Source organism: Tamandua tetradactyla, chromosome 20 (assembly GCF_023851605.1).
Source record: "Tamandua tetradactyla isolate mTamTet1 chromosome 20, mTamTet1.pri, whole genome shotgun sequence".
Lineage (NCBI taxonomy): Eukaryota > Metazoa > Chordata > Mammalia > Pilosa > Myrmecophagidae > Tamandua > Tamandua tetradactyla.
In genome coordinates this window covers 16,387,039-16,413,588 of record NC_135346.1, presented here as the reverse complement: position 1 = coordinate 16,413,588, position 26,550 = coordinate 16,387,039, and the positions used below count along the sequence as shown (strand labels likewise).

Sequence of the window (26,550 nt, the reverse complement as noted above, 5' to 3'; positions counted from 1 at the left end):
GTGAGAGGTTGACATTTAGGCTATGTATAGATGTGGGGGATAAGTCAACGTCTCTCGACAACCATTTCCCAAACTGGGTTCCTCAGAGCTGCAAGATGTTAATTGGTGTCCTATACATAAAAAAAGTGTTCTGTGGTCATTTAAATTTGGGAACCTCCAGGTTAAACCAATTTAAACAAACTCTGTTTAACATGAGACTCTGCAATGCAAGAGAACAAAGAAAGAATGTTTGCCAAATGAATCTGACCATGAAATTCTTTTCTGGGAATAGCTACACACTCCACACTCTGGGAAATGCTGCTGTGTTCCCCAGCAGCCTTTCCTGAGCTTCCATGGACTATTTCTGTCTTACCCTTACTGACATAAAAGTCATAGGCCTAAAAAAACAAAGTTATGGATATCTGTTAATTATGGAAAATTTAAAAACAACAGGCAAAAGAAGAAAAATTAGTAACTATCATTCACCCACATAATAGACCCATCATTAACCTTTTATTGTATACCTTTCCCTCTCCACCTCTTTGCTTCTATTTCAGTCACTCTCTCTCAGTCTACACACTCTACTCATTTGATTTTTCAGAGTGGGATCAAACCATTTATACTTTCTTAATCTATTTTCAAATATGTTGTAAACATTTTCTATGTTATAATATCCTTCTTTGTCATAATTTTTAATGGCGTCTCAGTTTTCCGACATACTTGTGAATCATAATTTAATCCCTATTATTGGACATTTGTTTCCAGTTTTTTTTCTGTATTAAGCAGTGTAGTTGTAATAGTACAGCTAAATTTTTGCTGCCTGTGCTTATTTTACTCGAGGCTCATATAAAACCTACAGAAGTGTTATACTTTTCAGTGTTTCTTCCTCATCCTGAGCCAGAATCTTAACTAGACTAGCTCCTGGGCCACTAATACTATGTCTCTAATTATTGGATTAATTAATGTATGGCCTCCTGTCTCAGCGTGTGGGAGTTAGACAGCCTTAGTGAAAACCCTGATTCTGCTATTTAACATTTTTCTGAACTTTAAGTGGGTTATGTGACTCCTCCGAGCACCAGGCTCCCCGGTATAACATGGCAGTAGTGACGGTGCCTCTAGAGTTGCTGTGACGGTTAATAAGTCTGTCAGTAGGATCACAGGTGCGTGCAAACATGGTGGAAGGATGGAAGGGAGGGAAAGGGGAAGTATTGGGTACAGAGTCCAGCCTGACTGCTGCAATTCCAAGACCCTTCTTCCCCCAGCTCTTCCTCATTTCCCAGCAATGGAGACATGTAGCTTCCTACTGGTTCAGGGTCTACACAATGGGTACCAATTGAAATCCCTACCTCACAGAGGCAGCGTGATGAGGTCACGTTTGCGTGGATAGTGCCTGTCATATGATAAGCATCAAGTCAGTGGCAACCCAAAAAAAGTGACTTAACCTCTCTAAGCTTCAGTCTGTGTATCTGCAACATAAAAATCCTAACAGTGACGCTGATGGATTACCACTAAGGTTAAATAGAAAAAAAAAAAAGGTAAAGTGCTAGGTATGGTTCCTGGCAACAGCGAGTGTTCTTCAGGGACATCTCATCACTGCTCGCATTAATACTGGTAAACCTGATGTTAACTTAAGCTGAGCTGCACTGGTGCACCTGAGACCTTTGCAGTCGACAGCTGTCTGTTTGAGCATTGCAAGCTAGCAGGCTCCTTGGATGCAGCACCTGCAGACAACTAAACTGCCTCTACTTTGGTCTGCAAATTAGAATCCGCTCAAGTCCAAGTACTCTAACCTGAGCTGCCCAGGAGTTTTAAAGTCTACATGCCAACTTTACTGGAATGGCACTTGTAGTTACATTCTCAGTGCAATGTATTGCTGAGACTGAGGCAAATGGTCCCACAGAAGAATGGGAAAGGGCTGTACCAGATTACAGGAATCTGCTAGCTATTCCAGTGCTTTCTAAACTCAAGGTGGGCCTAGAATTCTCTATGCCCGAGGGAAAAAATAACACAAGCTGGGAAATTGTGTGGAGTGTAAGGAGTCACAGTGAAATAGGCTTTGAAATGTACAGCCACATCACATTATGAATTCAATTGCAAGGTACGGTATGGGCTATAATTCCTTGGGGTCCTTAGAGACACCTTAAATACCACTTAAAATTAGACTCATTCAAATCCTTGCTTATGCCCACCCCATGCGACACATTGAAAACCATTATTTTCCATTCATTTCTGAGTTGAACTATTCTTACAAACCATTCCTTTCAGAATGACTCTATTGCACTAAAGTTTCCTTGGAAGGTACCTTCCTTTTTTCAATGCTCTGAAGTGTGAAGTCTACATAATTTGCTAAATGCATCATGTTTACATATGCATAAGCCAGTTACCTCCAAATCACCATCTCCTGCCTGCACTATTGGCTTGATGCTTAAAGAAATGAAGCTTAATTTTCTGTAAGCAGCATTTCATGGTTTCTAAATAAGCTTGCAGAGACACAGATAAACTAAATTACTTAGTGGTAACTATGCAGACAGGAATGAGAAGCCAATGCTGAAACAAGCCAGGTGTGCGGAGTCGTTCTAGCATCTCTCAATCACAGTACACAAAGAAACATGGAAATGAGATCCCAGGAATCCCCAGGCTGCTGCCAAGCTGGGCTGAGGTCTCGAGTATTAGCAGGGCGAGTTCAGATCGAGGTGGAAAGCAGCTCTGTGGGCAATCTGTGAGTACACAGACCTCACTTCAGCCTCTGGAACCCTGAACTCTTTGCCAGGCCTTCTGATCACTCCTTTCCTTGGGGAAGGGAAACGGTGATAGGAGGATTAGGTCGTTCTTTCCACAGTAAGTCAGGGCAGGTACAATAAAAGGGCGTAGGTGTGAATTATTTGGTCCTTGGTTCAATGGTCAGATTCGTCCTTAAAGTTTGTGTGTATTGTGGTGCAAGGGTGTGGCCAGATCCCTAACCTACCTAGGCCCTGATGCTCTTAAAAGTGAAATGGAGATAATGGTTCTCACCCTCCCAGGGCATTCCGACCTTCACTGAGACAATATGTATCTACATATACTCAACATTAAAGTGTCTGGCACACAATTATTTCTCTGCCCCCACCCCAGTCCATTCGTTGGTTGGAAATTATTTCTCTTGGTGGTGAGAAATAATTTCTCCTCCTTCCTGCAAAGTTGCATGCTGACCACTTTCTTATTTGACCTGCTCACCATGTTTATTCTTGGTTCCTGTATGGTGACAGGGGCAGTGCTTTCACAAAACTCAAAGCATTCATATTCTTTCCTTTGCTTCTTTCACATAAGTATACCAATGCGTACTTCTGACCAGGTGCTCTGCCAGACACTGGAAGTGGGTCCAGATATGGCTTCTGCAGACTCCTTGCTGTGCTGGATCTCAGAGTCCAGAAGAGAAAACGGGTTGTTGTAGAGCACTGAAAAGGGGCGCTGCGAGTACAGGGCCCAGGGGATGCCCCAAGGAGGGGAAGGGGGAGAGAGAGTTTTCCTGGGTGGGTGGTGCGAGAAGATTTCACATCTGAAACAGATATTTGAACTGGGCCTTGATTCTCCAGGAAAGGGCACTTGGAGAAAGAAAATGACGAATGTCTTCCCTGTTTAAAATTCCACCAACTCAATGGAAGGAGAGTCCTCTCCTTCTACATGTAAAGTGAGGGGGTGCCGAGCACTGGGCCAGGGCCACGTCTTCATCATCTCTGTATCCCCAGAGTGTCTGAGTCAGACTATGCTGGAATTGAATTAGACCTGCTCAAGGTCACAGGGCAGGAAGGAGAACAGCACACAGATTGCGTTGATTAAAAAATCCTGTGTTGAGGGATTTTTTTTTCCCTTTGGGCTAAAAAGAAAAATGTTAGCATGTGGCAGTAAAACTGATGGATTGGTGCAAAGTCTTGAGTTACACAGCTAACAAGTCTCTTGAGGTCATCTCACTCAAGCTTTCTGCCTCCTCTGGGCAATGGCCCTGAACTGCATTTGTTCATTCATTCATTCATCCAACAAATACTGACTAGCCCCCTGTGTTGCTTTGTGCCTTAAGCTCTGAGTAGGACACACAGTCTCTGCATTCAAGTAGTGCATGGTTTGGTGGGGGAGACAGAAAAGAAACAGACATTAATTTTTTTGAAGAGGCATTTAAAAATACCTCTTATTTAAAAATTATTAAAGGGCAGTGTGGTAGCTAGGTTCAGGTGTCAACTTGGCCAGGTGAAGGCACCTAGTTCTGTTGCTGTGGACATGAGCCAATGGCATGTGAACCTCATCTGTTGCTGATTACATCTGCAGTCGGCTAGGAGACATGCCTGCTGCAATGAATGATGTTTGATTTAATTGGCTGTTGCTTAAATGACAGACTCAACATAGCACAGCCCAAGCAGCTCAGTATACCTCATCTCTGCGCTTGCAGCTCAGCCCAGGCCTTTGGAAATGCAGAAAGGAATCACCCCGGGGAAAGCTGTTGAAACTCAGAGGCCTGGAGAGGCCAGCAGAGATCACCCTGAGCCTTCCCACGTAAGAAAGAACCTCAGATGAAAGTTAGCTGCCTTTCCTCTGAAGAACTAACAAAACAAATTCCCTTTTATTAAAAGCCAATCCATCTCTGGTGTGTTGCATTCTGGCAGCTAGCAAACTAGAACAGGCAGGCAATGGTGGCACAGTGACAGAGTTCTTGCCTGCCATGCCGGAGACCCGGGTTTGACTCCCGGTACCTGCCCATGCCAAAAAAAAAAATTATTAAAAGGAATACAGAAACAACTATGCCTCTGTTTCCTGACCATCATTTGTCCAGCTTCCACCTCCCCCCAAAACAAAAGCCATTATTATTATTAGTGTGTGTGTGGGCACGTGAGTGTGTGTTTCCATCCTTGAAGAGCTTGATGTGTCTAGATGCCAATACAGAGATTCTTACTTGTCCTCCTTTGTATACAGATGTAGCATATCATACACACTGTTCTGTACCCTTTTCAGTTAATATATCTTGGAGATCCTTTCATATATATAAATAGCTGTATAGTTTTCATTGGGTGGAGGTACTATAATTAATTGAACCATAGGCATTTTGTCTGCAGCCTTTCGCTGTGTCACACAATGCTGCACTGACTAACCTTGTGTATGTCATTTCACATGTGCGTATATCTGTATATTACATAGACCCAAAGTAGAATTTGGGGGTCAAAACCTATCTAGCAGCTACCTTTCCAGATCACTTTGCCATTGTCATGTCACATGTAATCAGTATGGAATTAGGCTTTACTTTGTGACCTGGTCTGAAAACAGAATCTTTAAGAAGTGAGTTTAACCCATTTAGATTTCTTGGCATAAATTCGTTTAGTCCTGTCAACTCTGCCATTTTTTAATGTTTCATTTTCCTTTATGTTTTATTTTCACCACATGCTCTATTATCTTTGTGTGTGGGAGAGCATGTGTGTGTATAATTATTCTGTTATTTAGAAATGTTATCCATTTTATTAAGTTAACATAATCCTTCTTGCTCTCTCTTCCCCTTTTTCCATCTTCCCTCCCCTTCTCCCTTTCTTCTACTTCTTGAAAGTAGTTGAACTAATTATCCTCTTAGGGTTTATCTGTGTTCTATTAAATATGTTCAGGCTTCTATTCCTTATTTATTATCTATCAATGCTTTTATCTGACCTCCAGCTATTGCAAATGAAACAATAAGCAAACTTGTGCTCATTTGCATCTTCTTCTTCCTTCTTCCCTTCCTCTCCATTTCTCAAATAGCATTTCTTCATTGTCAGGTCAAATAACATTGTATTCCTATCTGTCACCCCAATCTCTATATCCGTTCATTCATAAATAAATATATTTCCTAAGGGATCCCTACGATTGGCTAAAATTAGGCCTCTAGAAGCTACTCTGGAAGGGCTCATGGGGACAATATTCCCTGTTTCTGTACATTCAAGACTGTTTTTTGTTTTATTTGTTCTTGGAGAATAGCTCAGGTGGACATAAAATCCTTGGTTTGTCTTACTTGTTTGACTATGTTTCAAATATTGTTCTACTGGCTTCTGGCTCTGAAAACTGCTGTGCTGAAATCTGAGGGCAGCCTTCTTCTCTCCTAAGTAACTTGGATATCTTTTCTGCTACTGAGTCATTATTTCTTTATTTTTAAAATCCACTAACTTCATTAGGAAAAAATCTTAGTATTGACCATTTTGGGTCAATTTTCCCTGGCTTACATTCTGCCTTTTCAATATGTAGATTCAACTCTTCTTTTATTTCAGAAATGGTTTAATGTCCTGTTCCATCGTTTTCTTTTGTTTCCTCAGAGGTTTCAATTATGTACGTGTAGGATTTCCTTTGGCTGTTTTCTCTAGCTGTCATTTACTCTCTGATCCTTTGTAACTACTTTATATCATTTTAGTTTTATTTACTCTTCTCATTTCTAGCATCATTATTTTTTGCTGTGTTTTCCACAGTATCTGTCCCCCCTTGTGCTTTTTTCCAATTTTGGATTAAATGTTTGTATGGTGATTTTGGTTTTTCTGTTTACTGCTTTCCTGGTTTTTAAATACTTATGCTATCTCTGGAATTGTCTCTTCATTAGTTTTCTGAGTTCTTGTATACTACTTTATTGTCTTTCTTTATAAATATGGTGGTTCATTTTAATTCATAGCATTAAACTTTTTTTATTTATATCTTTCCCTTTTTTTCTGCTGAATAATCTATGGTACATTTTGCTGCTCTTTCTCACATTTTTTTTCATCTTTTGAAGTCTTTTCATCAATGTACAGTTCCTTTTTTTTTTTTTTTTTTAACTACTATTGGAAATGAATCAGATCTTCCTGGCCTAGCTATTCTAAGAGATTGCTGTGGGTGGGAAAGAAACCAGGATGTGTTGGCAGACCTCACAATCCAAAGGCTCTCTGCTTGAGTGATTTCCCCAGAGACACATGGCTTCCTGCTAAAATGGCTCCTCTGTGTTGTCCTGTCTTTTCTGTTTCTAGGAAACAGATGAGGCCTAAGAGGGCTGTTCCCATCATTTGGGTTCACACTGTATCCAATTCTATTGCTCTGTGCAAGTTGAATTTTGGGTAAGCCCGTTGCCTAAAGGAAGTCTAATTTTGTAGGCATTTTCTAAGATCTGCTGTCCCTTGGCCCTCTCATTATTTTCCTACTGTCCTTGCATTTTGTTCCTTAACAGCTTCTGCTTAATGCTTAATTTGCACTTTGTCCTTTCCTCCAGATATCTTAGTTGTTGCTCAATAGGAAATTTTGACCTATCACTTCAGGAGGATCCCTGTGCCTATTAGAAACATATTTTTGCTATTTTTTTGTTCTTGTTTTTAATAATTGGCCCCCTAGACCTTTTACTCTTCACTTCTATCCAGGTGGCATCTGCTGTATTTTTCAAGCCTGTGGATTATATCTCTCCCTTTCCTGAACATGAAGTTAATGTTTTTTTTTCTGTTTATATTGTTGTTTATAAATGATATTTAGGAGAAAAGAGGGAAATTGCTAGATCCTTTATAGTACCATGTTAGATACTGGATCTCTAAACAGCAATTTCAACCAAACATAGCGGTATTACTGGATTTAGAAACAATAATAGCTAATATTTCATTTCTGTGCCAGGCATGGGGTCTTCTGAGTCCAGAGCAGGTGATGCCTTGATTCTTTTCATGCCAAGTCACTATACTTATTCATGCCCCATGGCTTCCAGCTTGAAGACAGATTTAGAGTGAGTTCATGACCTGAAAGGTGAAAAGAATAGTGAGTCAAATACTCTACCTGGCAGGATTTGGAATAGCCTAACATGCCCCTTATTGTTTCAAGAGACAATTTTTCCTTTGCCCATTTTATTTATTCTGATATTTCAGCAGTTTGTCCATGAGGAGCCTGAAGGTAAGATGCCAGCCTGCCTCTGCTCCAGGCATCTCCCTTCTGCTCTGATCTCAATTCCAACTGGAAGTTCTCCGTCCCAGCCCCCCCACTCCCTTACCCCTGACTTCAGGGTCCCTGGGCCTGCTGCTGGACCTTTGTCACAAAAAGGATGTGGTGCTAGCATCCTCCCACTCAGTCCATAAACCCCTGTCGCCATCCTCTCTGGACCAGGGGGAGGGAGGAGTGGTGAGGAGGAGGTAAGGGGATCTGGCCTGCCACCTAATCTCTGAATGAAAGTACGCGGATGCCTTCCCCCCACCCTCTGATATCAACGGCCTTGCCTGGTTCCCAACACCCCGAGGCTCCCCACTGTGCTCAGGATCAGACCTCACACCCTGAGCTTGGCGTTCAGGCTCCCTCACCTAGCCTTTATGGCTCCCTGTCCCATTAAATAAGAATATAAATGTGTTTTATCTTTAAAGGTAAAACCACACATGAACATGTGGATGCTTTAGGTAAAGAAAAACATAAAGAGTAGAATTATATTTAATAATACCTAGATTTTGGACATTGAATTTGAACAGGTAAAACTGGATGCAAATGGTCAGTTAGGAATGGAGTCATCTCATGTGTCCCCGGAAAACATGTTTTCTGTCACTAAAACCTCCTGCAGGTGTAGGCTTATAGGTCAGTCCTGGAACAATCAGTGTTACCTGTGTCAGAAGTCCCTGGGAAAGTATATATGCATATATAATGTGTGAGATATAAGAATATCTTATAAACTGATATACAGTATATATATGTACATGCAGACACACACAAACAGTGATAAAGAGTTAGATTTAACCATGCTAAAGTTGGTGGGGTTTATGTGAGTGAAACTAATCCTAAGTATAAACTCACTCATTCATATTGGCTTCTTCATTATTTTGAAGACCCCCCTGGAATGTTTCTGCCTTTGTAACATTTGAACATCATGCCTCTTCCTGGAAGCCTCTCCTGACTGCCACCAGACACTCAGAACCCCTATATTAACAAAATGCAGTGGCTTTCAGGCTCTTCCTGGCACCAGGACTGGCAAACAGGGATGAAGTCCAGTCTGGCTTCTCTGATGGCCCATGCAGGGATCAGCCATCACAAACCCATCCCTTTTCCCAGGGCTCTGGCCACCTGGGATGTCTCAGTAATCCATTTTGGGCCTGTTTCCCATACGTGGCCCTAGATTGCTGATTATAGATCAAGAGCACAACAGTTGTCATTGCCCTAGCTTAGTTTTTATTAATTGACGCCTTAACAAATCTGGTGGCTGTGAAATCCTTCAGTAAAACCACTGATTATGTCACTTTTTCTGCAGTCACTGCTGATCTCCTCCAGGTCTCCCACATAGAGAAATGCACACCCACTGGCTGGGAAACACTATTAAAGAAAGAAGTGGTATTTCTAATCAATATTTTATATATAGAATTTTTTTTTTTTACCCCAGAGTATATAAAAGGCTGTGAATTTTATCAGAAAATGCTTGTTTCATCTAGCTAATGCCCCCCCCCCAACTCTAGATTATTCAGAGGGTAGGGGATTGTTACTCCACCGCTGCACATTTTCAGATATTGTGCAAGTCCTAAATGAATTTCTTTTCCAGATGAAGGATTATCATTAGAATCAAGGGAATAATTAAAGTCTCCTCCTGGTATCAGGTTACCAGGAATAGTCTTAATGGATTTAATAGAGAATTGTATCCTTCTTAGCTTATAGGTTGTACTATTAATTAGTTTATCTCATCTTCCTCCAAGTTTGATGTCAGTATTTTAAGCTCTTCCAAAGACTGCTTTTTAAGAATGACTTTATTAGCACACTCATGAATAACTGGGCCCTAATTCCTTTGCTCCTGCCTGTTTTTACATAAAATAGGTTCCCTGAGGATAAGAGCACGTATATATATTGTTGATTTAGGCACCAAAAAGTTAAAACTGGAATTATTGTAATAACACATGTATTGGTACATTTAAGTTGAGCAGGCATAATCCTGCTCAAATCTCTGTTAGATGATCTCTAATTAGGGGCTTCTCCTTGAATCTAATTTTAAAATCTCTGCAGTAAGCCGCTGTCGTGATTTCCTGCACTAAAATTGCTTATGGCTGGAAGCTTATTAACCTCTCAAGGATAAGTGCCACCAGCTCCTGCAGTCCCTCAGAGGAGAGCACAATAGCTGCTCTCTGCAGCCCCATGAGGTAGATACAGTTAGTATCCCCATTTTACAGGCTAAGAAACAGAGGTACGGAAAAGAGCAGTGGCCTCCTGAAGAACAACATCTCGTGCACTGAGAACTAAAATTCAAACGCAGGGTGGTAAGACTCAGGAGACTGAACTCCAGCGCCCAGCACCGAAAACCTTCCCGTGCCGGGGAAGGCATGCGGTGGGTGGAAGAGGCTGCGCGGCATCTAATGGGAGACCATGGATGAGCAGAGTTGTGGTTTCCCCAAGCAGATCAGGGAACTTGTACCTTAGGACACCTGGGTTTGAATCTTACTTTTTGCTGTCATCTAATCTTCTCTTAAATATAAGAAAGAAAAATAGTATTTTGCAGGAGGGCTTCATGTGGACGTTGCATCTGAAAATACCATATGCACACTCTGGATTCCTTTACTTTTCTACCTGGTTGACCGGTGTGCCTGCCCTGTGTTTGCAAACAAATGGTATCATAGCCAGTAGCCACTGAGTGCTAACTACATGCTAAACCTTGTGCTGAAGTATGTTCTAGTTTAATCCTCAACGCAACCCTATGGGCTAGTTCTTGCAGATGAGGAAACTGAAGACTGGAAAAGTAATGTGTCTGCACTCACAGGCAGAGCTGGGACGCAAGCTCAGCTCTAGCTGACTCCAGAGCCTCGTTACTCTCCCCTGACTCCCCTTGGATGCTTTTAAAGCAAAATGACTCTGTTTATTGCTTCTAAAACTGTGCTAAGCAGAATCAACTCTCATCTATTTATATTCCAGTTTATTACTACCCTCGTTCCTATGGGAATCATAGACTTGCTCATTCTCCCGCTCTCTCAAGCTCCATTGAGTGCAGCACACATCCCAGAATTTCTGCACAATCTCCAAGCCACAGGGCACCTGCGGTGAGCCAAATACTCAGCGACACGGGGGATGCTGTTCCTGCTCGTGAAGAGGAACAATGGTCCTGCACTCAGAAGCAGTTAGTACCCGATGGCTTCCAGCTGCGTGGGAAGGCAGTATGGAGGAAAGAGGCTGGGCACCGGGCGAGGCGGTTCAGGAAGGCATCCTTGTGTTTGCTCGGGATCCAGGCTCTGGGAAGCCGCCTCCCAGGGCATAGTCTCTTCCCTAAAGAAGACCCAGCTGGACCTTTTACAGGAGATGCTAATTGCAAACATTCCAAGTCCATTGATCCAGCACCCCTCTGATTAAGTATTCGCAATAGCCCCTAGGAGGACGAAAGGAGATTAGTTTGAAAGTGCCAGCACCAGGTTTCCATTCTGAGAGGGCTCCTGGTCTGCTCCCAAAGAAAGCTCAAGACTGGCCCACCTCTTTAATTGCACGTGAGGCACTCAAGTTTAATTAGGTTGTTTTCCTGTTAGTTTCTGCCAGAGTTCTGAGCTAAGCATTGGTGAGGCTGAGGTTGGCGGGGGAAGTCATTCCAGGTGACGGGTGGGTTAATTTTTTGTTTTGGCTCCTTAGCTGAAAAATTCCAAGAGCTACAAGGGTGCACCAGTAATTGGTTCCCTAGCAGAGGGTTACGGATGTCCTACAGCGCTTGTGTGCCAGAGTGGCCATTTTCAGATGTCCCCAATTGGGCGTTCAAATGTGGCTTTAGTTGTTTAGGAGATTTAACATGCAGATCATTTCTCCCATACACTTTGGTCTTTCACTTTTTAGCTCTTTTACCAATATACAGAATTTCTATCTTCTGCCACCACTCCCAGTCTTTATGCCATTGACTTAATATTTTTAATAACTCTTGTTTCCCTTTCATCCTCTTTGCTGTCCAAGCCCTTGAAAGAACTTTTGAGTGTCATTCAGTCCCCAGAGTCACTGAGAAGCTAGACAAGCTTGGAAAGCTAGTTGCAGCCTCTGGGAACACTTCTCAAAGAAGCTCAGACTTCCTAGCTCCTGTCTCTTTCCTTTTAAAATCACTGCTTATTTTGAAGCCTTTTCACCTGTTAACCTCCAGCTCCTGGCTTTGTCTGAGGGGAGCTAGAAGGACCAGGGAAGATGAGTGTCCCTGCCAGGGGGCAGGCGGTGCCAGGCTACCGACACTCACTTGGTTAGGATGCAATCTCCTCTCTCTCTCTCCCTCTCTGTCCCTCTCTCTCTCCAGTAGCTACTATCTGGGCTGTCTGAACTGCCTGTAAGAAAGTCTTAATAGATTAGAGCATCCTCCCTTGTCTCTTGTAGCCCAACAGGGTGGCAGTAAGCTTCTCTGCCAGACGAAATTGGCGACAGTACATCCTTCTCCTTCCGCATCAGCTGGGTCACTCATGATGTATCCCAGGCTTGGTTGGAACACTGCCTACATTCAAATCCAGACTAGCTTAAGGCCCCTTAAAGCTCCATGCCTTGGGGAGGGAGAGGGGGGAGAGTGCCCATGTGAAAAAAGCAATCCAAATGATCTTTCCAGGGCCATATAACTTCCATGGAGGCCACAAGTACCTTATTTACACTTGCTTATTGCATTTTGTTTATATTTTCCAAACAGACAGGAAAAGTACATTGGGAGAGCACCAAATTACCTGGGCCCTTCTCTGCCCGAGTGCTGTGCTTTCTTAGGGGAGGGAGCTGTCTTTTTTTTCACATAGTAACGTGCTATGGCACTAGACTTTTCTCTAATGAAGCCCCAGTAGCTGCACAAGTGACACGTGCGTCTGGGAGCATAGCAGGAAGGCAGCAGGCTGTGCTCAGTCCTTCAGGAGAACCGCTGTTCTCGCCAAAGCTAATGAAGGCAAGAGCCTCCTGCGCCTGCCCTCGTCCCGTGGGGCCCAGCTAGCTGCCTCACCTGCAGCCTTGGCAGAGCAGCTCTTACAGGTGGAAGCCTGATGTTTTCATTGTTTTCTGCTCATAGAATAGACCAAGTGTCTCAATTAAATCAGTTACTGCTGGTTGCCCACAAGCCCATTCGATCCCAGGAGCTTATCCAGCGCACAGGGATGGCCCAGCAAGCTGACTCCTGTGGACTCCGATGTGCGTCTCTTATTCAAATCCTGTGGCAGCCTGTGAATAGCTATTCAACTCTGGGAATGTGTTCATTCATTCATGCTTCTTTTGATAAATGTATTTTGAACAACTGCTGTACACCAGACTATATGGTATGTGGCAGGAATACAGGTGTGGGGACACGGGACCGATCCCTACCTGCACAGAGTTTATGGACTCGGGAGAAGGCAGACATAAACTGCAACCGGACTCTACTGACCCACCTGTGAAAGTAGTGCAGAAATGTTATTCTTTTGATCACAGGCATATCCTCAGTCTTAAAAAGCATGACAATGAAATTCGAACCTATTAAAGAGAATGATATGGAAAGAACAGGATAGAAATTTATCAAGTTCCTGCTGTATGCCTGTGAGCTGTGTTTTACCATTTTGCAGATGGAAAAATTAAAGTTTACAAAGGTAGCAATTATACTCAGCCAATAATTATGTATTGAGAATATTCTTCTTGCCAGGAAATGGCTGTGATAGATGCTGAAACAGACTCAGGACCTGGTTTATGCTGCCATGATGCACAGGGGGAGGGGGGCTTTGGAAGAGAAATGATAGATGTGACACGTGCCATCAGAGGAGCAGGGCCTCAGGGGCATATAAAAGGGGGAAGACTCTCCTGGACGGATGGTCAGGAAAGCCTTCTAATAGGAGGTGACCATAAAGCTGAAGCCTGATGGAGAAGTCAGCATGAGCACGGCAAAGAGAAGAGGTGTGTTACAGGCAGAAGAGTGGGTAGGAGAGGCAGTAAGGCTGGGGCACAGGCGCCAGGGAAGAGAGAATATAGAAAAGTGTCTGCAAGATTCATGGCCGTTATATCCTCCAGACCCTCAGGTCACATTGCAGCACTGGGGCTTACCTGGAGAGTCATCAGGAGCCTCTGAAGTGGCTTGAGGAGTCAAGTGTCTTGATCAGATGTCCACTTTAGAAAGATCACTTTGGATGCTGAATGGATCTGAGGATGTGGGGAGCCAGATGGGGGAGCCATGGAGAGCCTGTCGTGGATGTCCTGGCGGGGGGTGAGGGTAGTAACCTGCACTGGGATGTGAGAAGCAGAAGGGCTTGTGAGAACTTTTTATGGCCAAGTGCAGGTTGGGTGAGAAAGGCCGAGGAAGCCAGGACAGTCCCCAAGTGATGCCCCAAGGAAATGAGTGTCTGGGGCGCCATCTTCTGAACACTGGAGGAGGCACAGATAGGGTTTGGTGAGCCTCAGAGATGCTGCGGTCACACCAGCCATACTGAAGCAGAGTGAGGTCACGTGAGAAAAACATGGGACAGCCTATAAAAACCGGAAGGCAACTGGGAAAACATTGTGGGGAGAAGCAGGACACTGGGCAGAGATGACCGGGAGAATGAGTTAAAGCCTAGGTGGAAGGCAGGAGAGAATATAATTGAAGATGGGAGGAACAGAGAGGACTGGCTGCTATTTATCCACTCAGGAAGGTAACATGGTAGCAGAGGGAAAAGGGCCTAGTCTTGGTGAATGAACCAAACCCTGCCAGGCTGGCCCAGTTGTTTTCCTCTAAGAGGCCCTTGCTGGTGGCCTGAGTGCCCCCCTCCTCCCCAGGAGACGTGGAGAGCCAGTTAGGCCCCTCTCTCCAAGAGACACAGGGTTGACCCCATTCAGGGCAGTGCCAGGATGGAAGGTGGAAGCAGCTTTCCTTTTTTTTTCCCACAGGAAGGAACTGAGTATGTGGGATGTGGTCTTTGGGCCCCCAAGTCTGAAAGGAATAATCTGCAGTCCATACATTGACCTGGGGTGGTGAGAGGCACCTTAGAATGCAAGCACTTTTCGCTCATTGCCAGTCTTCTGTAGCTGCAATCCTGAGCCTAAACACACAGCTCTCTGCAGGGTTGTCTTCTGCGATTATTTTTGGGGATGTATCAAGCTCCAGGCATACTGTGTCTGACTTCCTCCTCCTCAGGACCATTCGTTTGAGGACCCCATGAGTGGACAGGGGCGTAATTGACTGCTTCCTCTCTCCATTGTGCCTTTCTGATCTCTTTGCACCCACACCAGTGGCACCCTGCCTGTGGACTCGTCCCTGCCTGAGTGAGAGAGTCACTCTTTCAAGATTCCAGTACTTGCTTTCATCAGCCATCTAAAGCCTGTGTACTTTGGAAAACCTGGGGGAAATCTGGCAGTCTTCTAAAGATACAGATTACCTGCACATCTGCCAGGGTTTAGTTAAACATGACTGACTAATTTATCCTGCAGCGGGAGATGGGGATTCATTTCTGTTGCAAGTTGACTTAGCAATTTTCTCTGCTCGGAGAACATTCAGAATATATGATATGCATGGCAATGGAGAAGAAACAGATGCTATCAATTTTCCATTTTCAAATGTGAGATCAACTATAGGGTCCATATCCCATTCCATTCAGAAAAAAAAGCTGTGGAGTATCAGAAAAGTAAGCACGAGATCCCTCCAGAAGCTCTGAGATGAAGCCAATACATATTTGGGGCGTGCCTGCTCCTGAGGACTGGTTTTAGTACCTGGGCAGAGAAGGCTAAGAACCTCAGCCTTCATCAACAACTACTTCCCCTTCTCTCAGTGGGCTTGGCTTAGCCTGAGATGCTGGTTCCTGGACTGAAGGGGCTGGGGGAGTGTGTTATCTTCTTTCCCAGCCAACTTTAAAGATGGTGTCACATATGTCAGGACTTCATTGTTTTTGATGGCCAAATAATATTCCATTGTATGTATAGACCATATTTTTGTTTATCCATTCATCAGTTGATGAACCACTTGGGTGGTTTCCATTGTTTGGCAATTGTGAATAATGCTGCTATGAACATTGGTATGCAAATATGTGCTTGAGTCCATGCTTTCCATTCTTCTGGGTATATACTGAGAAGTGGGATTGACAGGTCATAAGGTAATTCTATATTTAGATTCTAGAGGAACCTCCAAACTGTCTTCTGCGGTGGCTGCACCATTTTATATTCACCAACAATGAGCGAATGTTCCTATTTCTCCTCATTCTCTCCAACACTTGTTATTTTCCATTCTCTTAACAGTGGCCTTTCTATGGGTGTGAAACAGTATCTCATTGTGATTTTGACTTGCATTTCCCTAATGGTTAATGATGTTGAACATCTTTTAATGTGGTTGTTGGCCATTTATATATCTTCTTTAGAAAAATGTCTATTCAAGTATTTTGCCCATATTTTAATTGGGTTGCCTTTTTGTTGAGTTGTGGGATTTCTTTCTATATTCTTATGTATCTGGTTAATTTCACATAGGATAATCTTTTCAAAGTCCATCCATGTTAGAGCATGTCTCCTCTGCTCAATTTTATAATCCATATCTTCAATCAAGCCCATCTTTCCTTTGCCTGGCTTATGTCTTTTTGGAGAGCAAACTTTTGCTGCCTCCAGCATCAGAAGGGGCAACGCTTTCCCCATCGACATACTAGAGGGGACATCTGTGGAACCCAGACACTTTCACTCATGGCTGTTGCCTTCATCCCAGGCCGGGACCCAGACTCTAAACTCTGCAAAGCATGGATTCAATTTCTTTGTCCATTGTTTATATCTAAGTTGTTAACAACCGCAAGATGACTGTACTTTGAAAACCAGCCAGGAAATAGCACTGAGAAATGTCTTGGCAGACAGCAGAGTGTAACAGTTCTTGAGTCACATTGCCTGGACTTAACTCCCAGCTTTACTAACCTCTCAGAGCTTCAGTGTCCTCATCTGTAAACCCAGGATAATAGCATCATTACATGACTGTAATCACCCAATGTGTGTATAAAGTGTTTGCAAAGGGTATGGTATGTGGTAAGTATTCAGTATGTGCAAGCTGTGATTTTTGTTACTGTTACTGTTGTTATTCTATACAAATCCAGTGTTTTTAAATAGAAGATTTCCAGGTAAGCTTAGAGCAAACATCACAGCATTCGAAAAACCAGTAAGACAAATACATTGGAAAAAAACTGACTTTGGTCACATAGGAAATAGGTAAAAATGAATTCTTGGGCTGTCTAATGAAGTTGCCGCTAGCCACGTGAGGCTATTTAATTTAAAATGAACTAAAATGGAATAAAATTAATATTCTGTTCCTTAGTTGTGCTAGCCATATTTCAAGTGGTCCACAGTCATAAGTGTAAATAATCTCTCCCATATAGGATAGCAGAGATGTGGAATATTTCCATCAGAGCAGAAAGTTCTACTGGGCAGCACTAGATGGAGTTAGCAAAAATTGGGGGATCTCCAGCTTTCTGGAGGTGCATCGTGATATGCAGACATCCAAGGCTGTGCTCCACTCTTTCCCTTTGAACAGCCAAGTCCTGACACATGCGACAACATGGGTGAACCTTGAGGACATCGTGTTGAGTAAAATAAGCCTGACACAAAAGGACAAATATTATTGTGTTTATCTCGCTGATATGAAATAATTAGAATAAGTAAACTCATAGAGCCAGAATCTGGAGTACAGGTCACCAGGGGATGGGATGGGATGGGAATGGGGAATGGGAATTTAAGGCTTAAAATGTACTGGGTTCCTATCTGGAATGATGGAAATGTTTTGGTAATGAGTGAGTGTGGTGGTAGCACAACATTTGAACATAATTAACAGCACTGAGATATTTATCTGAATGTGATCGAAAGGGGAAATGTTAGATTGTCTATATGGTAACAGAATAAAAATTTTTTTAAAAGCCCATGGAAGTACACTACGCAGACAGTGGGCCCTGAGTGAACCATGGCCTATAGTTAATAGTACAATTAAAAATGTGCTTTCATCAATTGCAGCAACTGTTCCACAGCAATACAAGGTGTTAATAATATGGGAACCCTATATCTTATGCATGCTGTTTCTGTAAACCCCCAACTTCTCTACTTTAAAAAATGATTTAAAAAAAATAGCAAAGCTTGTATGATTCCAATCATATGAAATATCTAGAAGAGGCAAATTCAGAGAAAGAACACTTAGATTTCAGGTTACCAGGCCCTGGGGGAAGGGGAAATGGGGAGTTACTGCCTAATGGGTGCAGAGTTGCCACTTGGGGTGATGAAAAGTTTGGGTAATGTATGATGGTGACGGTTGCATATACGATGAACGTAATCAATGCCGCTGACCTGTACATTTAAAAAATGGTTAAAATGGCAAATATTATGTTACATCACCACAATAAAATTTTTAAAAATAAAAATATCAAAAAGCATAGAGAGGACCTGTATGGTATAATTTTCCTCCGGAGAGGAGTCGCCCTGTGCTCTGGGAGAGGGGCAGATGGGCTGCACGCCTGAACTCTGTCAGGGCCCGCGCAGAGCCAAGCCTGGGTCGTAGCGCGGCGAGCAGGCCTCCCCCTCTGTCCCCGTCGCCAGGACTTGTGCTGGAACGCCAGGGTGTTGTGTGGCAGGTCCTGACCTCCGTCCCCTCCACACCACAGGAGGGTCAGGACTCGGCTCTGCCAGCTGCCTGGCAGCTTCAGAAGTTGGGAAAAGCCGCACTGGTGGGGCTCATGTCTTGGTTCCTTCTTACTCATGGGATCTGGACCGCTCAGGTCTCAATGTCAGCCCGTCCATTGCTGCAGGCCTCTAAGCCCACTGCTGTTTTCCTGCCGCCTGGTAGGGGCTCACTGCTGAGTCCTTTGTCAGGATCCTCGGTACCCAGAACCAGCATGAGCCCCGAGGGTAGGAGATGCTGGGCTGAGGCATCAGCTCCTTTCTCTGCAGTTTTTCCTTCTTTGGGGTTTCTCCCTGCACATTTTCCTTACCCCATCATTCTGTAAGGCCTTTAAACAGCTGCCTCTACCTATTTACCTACCTACCTACCTGGGTTTTTCTCTTGTTCTCAGCAGAGAGTATTTGTCTACCCCAATGACTACTCTGTCATACCCTAAAAGATGGGCTGGAGAGTTATAAATGGGCTGCAAATAGAGAGGGGCCTTCCCTGGAGAAAGCATCTTCTGTCTATAGTAGCAAGTCAAGAACAAGTCTATAGAAAGACCAGAAATATAGCCCAGTTCCACAAATCCAAACCCTAGGCTGAAACAAAATTGAGAGTGCACTATTACTGGAATCTTCTGGTGTCCTAGGCAACCTCTCCCTAAGAGCATTAGCTTTTTCTGGGTGTTAATCTCTTGGCAGGACTTTAGTGGAAAATGTGATCTTCTCTGGCAAAACTGCAATAGCAAGTTCTATCTGGTTATAAGAGGGATCTGTGACCATCTTTGGAAGATGCTGTACGACTCTGAGCATAACAGCTTGCTGTCAGAGCTCAGAAGCAGTCCAAATTCAAGTTCTGAGTGATGGCTGCTTGCTCTGGGAGACCAGGCTCTCTTTCTGCCATACTCGTTGCTTGTGACAGCACATTCTTTAGGGTGCTTTCGGACTGGGACAGGAGTTATACTGTGGTTGGAGAGGGGGGTTTGTTTTGACATCGCTTTGCAAAGGCATCACACATTGAAGGCAGGGAGCTAATGAGGAGAGAGCCACAGACTCACTGTTTCTTCCATCTGCTTTTCTCCAGCCTGCATAGACAAGGAGCTGAGGAACCTCGCTTCCCGGCTGAAAGACTGGTTTGGAGCGCTTCATGAGGACGCCAATAGAGTCATCAAGCCCACCAGCTCTGACACAGCCCAAGGCAGTAAGGCCACTTTACTTCTGCCAACTTATTTCCTTTTAAATGCCACAATTCCTTACTTAAGAGACATTATTGATTTGGCAATAGCAGTTTGGAGTGAAAAAAAAGAAGCACTACATTAAATGTACACATTGATTGTGAAATATGTACCAATTTCAGAAATGTTCACATTTGGAGGAGGGGGTAACATCTTAGAATCAGGAAATACAACAACTTGAATATTTTAAAATTCTGATTACAAACCAAAAGTGCTATCTGTTTGTTATAGACATTTTGGAAAGTACATTAAGGATATAGGAAAAAGAATACAAAAATATCTATAACTCACCATTTGAAGCACTGTAAACCTGTTATAATATATACCTCTAGTTTTTTTCATCATAAAGGAAAAATATTTGTATATATTTAAATATATACATACACACACATATGTATGTATATACATTTATATACAAAATTTGAATCATATATTAGATGGTTTTGTGACCTGATTTCATCATTTAGCAACATGCTCTATCTTTCCACATCAATAAGTAGTGCTCTGCTTTGTTATAGCTATAAGAATCACGGCTAATGGATATAATGTAATTTAATTAGACTTTTATTTTGTGGCATTTAGATTATTATTATTATTTAGCTATTATAAACAACACTGTAGCAAACATCTTTGGCAATATATCTTTGTATACATCAGTCAGACTGCATTTCGGTTTCCACAGAAACTCCCAGACAAGTGCAGTTTCCTTAATGAGCCTTCATTGGCTTCAATTACTAAATTGGGAAAGCTCCCCCTCAGAGCTGCTTTATAGGTTGGGAGATAACTCAGGGTGAGTTCTTCTATTTGTACTTTGATGGGATCTCTGTCACTCAAGGTGGATATAGGTAGACTTCACCATACTGTGTGTGGCCAACCAGCATAATGGATTACTGAACACAATTGTTCCAAAACATATAGCTTCATTAACAAGCTTTTCTAGGTAGCCATTTTTATATTTCTGTGTCAAAATATGAAAGCAAATTGTTTAAAACAGAGTGTATTTTCACCTCATCCCTGCCTCCACACTAGGCTATTACTTGTTTGGACAGAATTTCTGAAAGTAATGCTCTTGGAAGAAGTTACACTGGCAATTGTGATCCAAAGTTTAACCAGCATGTGGTCTTCAGCCAAATTAAAATTGTCTCCTTAATCTTTGGTTATTCTTTGCTATCCATAGCCATCTTGGGATACAGTGGAGAATGGTGATTATGGCTATGTTTAAACACTTGAGTTAAAAGTATGGGGAAACTCCATCAAAGTGCAAATATGAGGGCCCATGCTAAGTTTGGATCTTTTACTTTAAGGGAAAGGTGGCGTTTACCTCCTAGAATATACATGTCCAAAGAATGGTCCTTAGTGGTTGGTATTTTGGGGGATGGTGGTGAGTGATGGTTTCTTTTCATTCCTGCTGGAGGTTTCTCTGGGAGTTTGTGAGCAGTTAATTCACACATGGCCTAAAGTTAGGCTCTTGGGCTTTCTGAGCAAGTTTTCAACAAAGAGATTTATGTAAGGAGAACTGCTCCTAACAGCCTCCAGTCCTGGGAGACTTCTTCCACAGACAGCTGGGGAGCCTTGGAAAGACCTGCCTTTGGCCAGAAGCAAATTGAGTCCCCAAAGAGGCTTTTAGTTTTGATGTCCTGAAGCCTGTGAATTGATGGGGAGGGAAAGGAGTGATGCTTGGCTAGCCTAGCAGGCCAGAGGAGGGAGGGACTGTTCCTCAGTCCAGGAGTTCTGAAGCAGAAGCTATGAAACACAGGAGGTCTCTCATGCTCGAGGCCAATTAGAAGGGTGCTGTGTGCCCCCTGCCCCCAGCCACAGATGGCAGATGCAGTACACTTCATCTAGAACCTTGTAAAAGGGAAGATATAGAAGACTTGACCTTTTCACTGTTGCCCAACCAGTTGACACTTCATCTAGGCCTTCAGTCAGCAGTAACATTCTTCTTTCCTATGTATTAAAATGCCAATATTGTACAGAATTGATTCATTTTATGTAAAAATTCTATGCAAAAATATGGAGCCATTTAGTATCAGAGTAAATTAACTTCAGTAACTCAGTAGCTCCTGAGAGCATCATCATCGTGGGGACTAGCCATCTTCATGACCTTGCGTCCAAGAAGAAGCTACCTTACGTTTCATAGACTCTTTCCCTGAAAGGGGGGAGGTGCATTTTCCAGAATGTGCTAGATTTCTATTAAAATGAATGAATTTAAAAATGGAAAACTTTTATATTTAAAGGAGTAAACCCTGCAATAGCTAGAAGACTTTTCTCAACAAATATTTGTACTAAGCACTTAGCTATGTGCCTGTAGTGGCCGAAGCTCCTGAAGGAATTAAGGTAGTCTTTTTCTCAAAAGTGTAGTTAAGGCAGCGACAGGAAGGGGAGGCACAGCATCCTAGGAGACCCTGGAGGAGGAAGTGCTGGACTTATTTTACTGGCTTTTGGAGAGTTAGGCTCTTTCTGTGAAGACACTGCTTTAAAAACGGTGAGTGCCTTTTGTTATAGCGAGATCCTGCTGACACAGCAAGGGCTCCTGCACATGGAGACTTGATGACTGACCTATGGGTAAGAACCCCAGGAGTGAGCAATCAAGTGGATGGTCACCCAAACGACCCCATCATAACCCTAGATTACAGACACTGGATCACTCCCTTGCACTGCCCTTCCCCACCTGGCATACTAGACATTCTCAAGGCAAGACGATCATACAAGGCAGAAGGCACCCAGGGAGAAGAGGGATACAGAATGTAGACTCAGGAGGCATGGGCTCCCTGAGTCTGAATCCCAGTTCCACAACTGTATGACCCAGAGCAAGTAATGTAAGTCTTCAGCCTTATTTTTTTAACTGCAAAGTAGAGATGACATACTGCCATTTCACAGGCTGTTGCAAAGATTCAGCGAGATAGTTAGAAAGTGCTTAGAAGGGTGCTTTAGACATAGTAACAATATCATACAAAAGTTAACTGTCATCATCATTAGTCTGGGAATATAAAACCAGTCCTAGAAATCCAGTTTGTGAAGTAACCTGGGGTTGTACAACACCTTTGATTCTGAAAGAAGGGAGAGTTTTAGATTTTGGCAATGGCTTCTCTGAGGTTTGTCTACAGTAGAAGTGATAACCGAGTATTAAGCCAAGTTATTATCCCAGCATATACAGTTTCCATTGTGGAACCAACGAATTCTAAAAGAAAACTATTCTTCCCTCTAGAGAAATAAGAAAATACTGTCTGAGATGATTTGGATTCTTTGTCATGTAAGTCTTTAGGGAACTGCAGAAAAGAAGAAGGGGAGCAGGCAGGTACCTGGCTTGTTTTGCCATTAATTAGTTCAGACTGCTTGGCTTTAACAATCCTTTGAGATATAATCAGTGTTTCTGGATTATACCACGTAGTTTCATTTTATTGCCATGCTTTCTTTGGTTTTTATTTTTTTCAAATAATTGGGGTTTTTCCTAAATGTAAAAGCATAGGTTTTGTGAACAGAAGTTATTCCTCTTACTCACCATGTTTTGTATTTTTCCTTTTGGGCATACATAGTTTCATACAGACCTAAAAATGAAAATTCATATTTACCTTACAGACAAATTAACACTGGGGACTTTTTCCCTTTAGATGAGATTTTCATCGAACGCTGACTTCTGTTTTAGCGCATTTTAAATTGTTCCATTAGAATAAAGCTAAAATTAAAGATTAATTCTAGCAGAAGGCCACTGAGACTGTGCCCTGGGAAGGAAACCACCGCAGGGAGGTGGGGCTGGTGAGCACTGGGCATCTCCTCGAAGTAGGAAAGCTGGGGAGTGAGCAGGGCGCAGAAGGAAGGCTTGGCAGTGACTGAGACATGCCATTCCTTTGGCAGGGTTCGACACCAGCATCCTGCCCATCTGCAAGGACTCCCTGGGCTGGATGTTCAACAAGCTGGATATGAACTATGACCTCCTGCTGGACCAGTCGGAGATCAATGCTATCTACCTGGATAAGTATGAGCCCTGCATCCAGCCTCTCTTCAACTCCTGTGACTCTTTCAAGGACGGCAAGCTCTCTAACAATGAGTGGTGTTACTGCTTCCAGAAGCCTGGAGGTAAGGTGGCAGGAAGGGTGGGGCCTCGAGCTGGGAAGTATCATTTTATTAGGGAGGCAGATAGTATCCGCAGACAGAAAGAAATAGCCAGAGAATAAAGAATTCATCCCATTTAATGGCAGGCACCAAGGTTTGTTTCTCCTTATTTCTACTTTTAGCATGGTAGATTAGAAAATCTGAGGAATCCTTTATTTTGGTCTGCTTTTCTCTTTGGGGAAGTGCCTTAATCATATCATACCTCAGTGTTTTCATCTTTAAAATGGGCACAGAAACCATTTGGCTATAAATTCCCAAGGTCATGGTGAGATTCTCAATGTGAACAGTAAAACACAAGTAGAGCTAATAAGAAAGACAGACTCAAGAATTGTGGAATATACGGAAAGGATACAGGGGTATCTTCACACATACCCAAAGTCAGACCTGAGCATCAGCCTGCAGGAGGAATTAAGACAAGGAACTAAGAAATCCAGGGGCCACTGCTGACTCTCCCTGTAGACAGCATGGTCTGGCTTCACTTTCTCTGTCTCAGCTTCCTGAGGCATGTGCCTAAGGGTGGTGGTCTACAATTCATAGGACCAGCAGAGACTGCCTTGTGTCTGAATTTCAGTCACAGTACCCAGAAAACTCTAGCCAGCCTGGCTCAGGTATGCAGACTCATATACTATAAAGCCAGCAGAACCCATCCCCAGGAGAGCAGGACGTCTACTGATGGTGAAAGTTAATTACGTATGTATGTACAGATAATGCATGCAGAGAGGTGAAGAAAAACAAAGTGTAGACATGACAAAAGGGCATTCAGTAAAAGATGGGCAAATGCATGGGTCTATGTTTATAGTGAGATGCATTCAGAGAAACAACATCATGGTTCAAAGGGCATGTTCATTTTAAAATTGGAGCAATATTGCCAATTTGGCCTCCAAAGAGGTACCAATTTATACTTTCACCAAAAAAAAAGTAAGAATACCTGCTTCAATCATTGCCAAACTGAGGAGCAAGAAATTATATTTCCTTATATTTTATTTCTCTTACTGTGGAGTTAGGTTGGGCATTTTTAATACATGCTTGAGACATGAATTTGCTTTTCCTTGAAATGTCTATATGTTCTTTGTACATTTTTTATTTCTGTTAGGCTCCTGGTTTTCTTTGTAGGAACTCTCTATATTAAGGACATTGGAACGTTTTCAGTCAAAAGTATTGCAATTTTTTATCCCCAACTTTGACTTTGTGCAATTTTGCTAGAGATAAATTTTTAATTTTAAGAAAGTCAAATTCCTCAGTCTTATTTTATGGCATATTAGAAGCCTTAAAGCTTATTGTTAACCTAAAAGTTATTTCCACTTTAAGATGGTAAAGCAATTCTCTTATTTTCTGCAGTACTTTTTGGATGTGTTGTTGATGTTGTTTATTTAAATCTTATATCACACTGGGTTTCATTTTGGTATATGGACAAGGAGGGTCCCAGCCTTTACTCCCACAGAGTTATCTAGTTGCCCTTCTGTCATTTATTGACTAACCTTTCTCCCTCCAATTTGAAATATTCTCTTTATGAATTTACATCTATTCCTAAATACTCTGTCTTATTTATCTAACTATTCATAAACCAGTTCCAAACTGTTTATATTACAGTTGTTTAAAGTACGTTTTAAAATCTGGTAGGGCTATCCTCTCCTCCCTTTGTTCCTTTTTTCCCAGAATTTTCTTGGATACTCTTATATTCTTCTTTTCCTCTTTGAACTTTAGAATTTATGTTTAAAAATTCTTGTTGGTATTTTATTGGAACCAGGCAAGAATAGGTCACTCCAGGAGAATTGATAGTTATATAATATTGCATCCTTTTATCTTAGAACAGGACCTATCAACCAGTAAAGAGGTACTTGCAAGTTTTGTTCTTATAGATATCACACTTTCCTTGTATCTATTGTTGTTGCCACTGTAAATGAGATAGATTTTTTTTTCCCCATTAAGTTTCCTCACTGGTGGTTGTTTCAATATTTATTGTGTACCTAGATGCCTTGCTAAATTCTCATTTTGTTTAGAATAGTGATTCTGGTTAACTTGCTTGGATTTTTCAGGTGTGCAATCAAATCATGTGCAAATAGTGATCATTATTTCTCTCCCTTTTCAATTTTTATACCTCATTTCTTTCTCTCTTCTATTTATATCAGCTAGTGCCACCAAATCAATGTTAAATAATAGCCATGTTTTTTACTTGACTAAAAATGCTTTTAATGATTCAGCATTAAGCATAATAATAGCTTTAGGATTTTAAGTTGATATAAAATCATGTGGTCCTCATCTGAGTTCCTTAGAGCTCAGAGCCTGAGCGAGGCAGAGCATAAGTACTAATGCTTCAAGTGAGGTGACAGGGCCAGGGCAGCAGAGGGGAGGGATTTCTCCTATTGTCCTGTTAGATCCTTACCCACCTCTCTCCCCACCTCCGGGATTTGTCTACTTTGCTTTCACATTTCATTTATTCTATTATTTCACCTAAAACTTCGAGGAAAGTTGAATGTCATATTTACTCTTCCCCACTTATTATGTATTTGAGGCTAAAAATTTTCTCTAAAGCACTCCTTTAGTTGTTCACCCTTGGCATTGAATCTAGTATTTTTATTATGTTTCATTTGTAGTATTCTGCAGTTATGGCTCTGTGTGTCTTTATGACCCAAGAACTACTTGAGAGCACTTTTAACTTCATGTGGTAGGGTTATTTGTTCATTGGTTTTGATATTAGTCTTTAGTTTTATTGCTGCTTAACTTTTAGGCATTTTCTTTTTCAAAAATTTTCATGGCA

The 26,550-nt window shown here is 42.4% G+C and overlaps 1 protein-coding gene and 1 long non-coding RNA gene across 10 annotated transcripts in view; one reads left to right on the top strand and one right to left on the bottom strand.

Annotated features, from left to right (window-relative positions):
* SPOCK1 (SPARC (osteonectin), cwcv and kazal like domains proteoglycan 1) overlaps positions 1–26,550 on the top strand; it is a 551,382-nt gene that overhangs the window by 499,502 nt on the left and 25,330 nt on the right. For all 9 annotated transcript variants that reach the window (XM_077138526.1, XM_077138532.1, XM_077138533.1 and 6 more), the window contains 2 exons: positions 19,529–19,645; positions 23,535–23,756. In XM_077138526.1, the coding sequence (XP_076994641.1) occupies positions 19,529–19,645; positions 23,535–23,756 (339 nt within the window). The remainder of the gene's footprint in view (positions 1–19,528; positions 19,646–23,534; positions 23,757–26,550) is intronic.
* The window catches only part of LOC143664999 (uncharacterized), a 131,703-nt gene continuing 111,007 nt past the window's right edge, over positions 5,855–26,550 (bottom strand). The window contains exons 3-5 of the long non-coding RNA XR_013166707.1: positions 13,909–14,087; positions 13,266–13,347; positions 5,855–7,703 (exon numbers count right to left, since the gene is read on the bottom strand). This is a non-coding gene — a long non-coding RNA (uncharacterized LOC143664999). The remainder of the gene's footprint in view (positions 7,704–13,265; positions 13,348–13,908; positions 14,088–26,550) is intronic.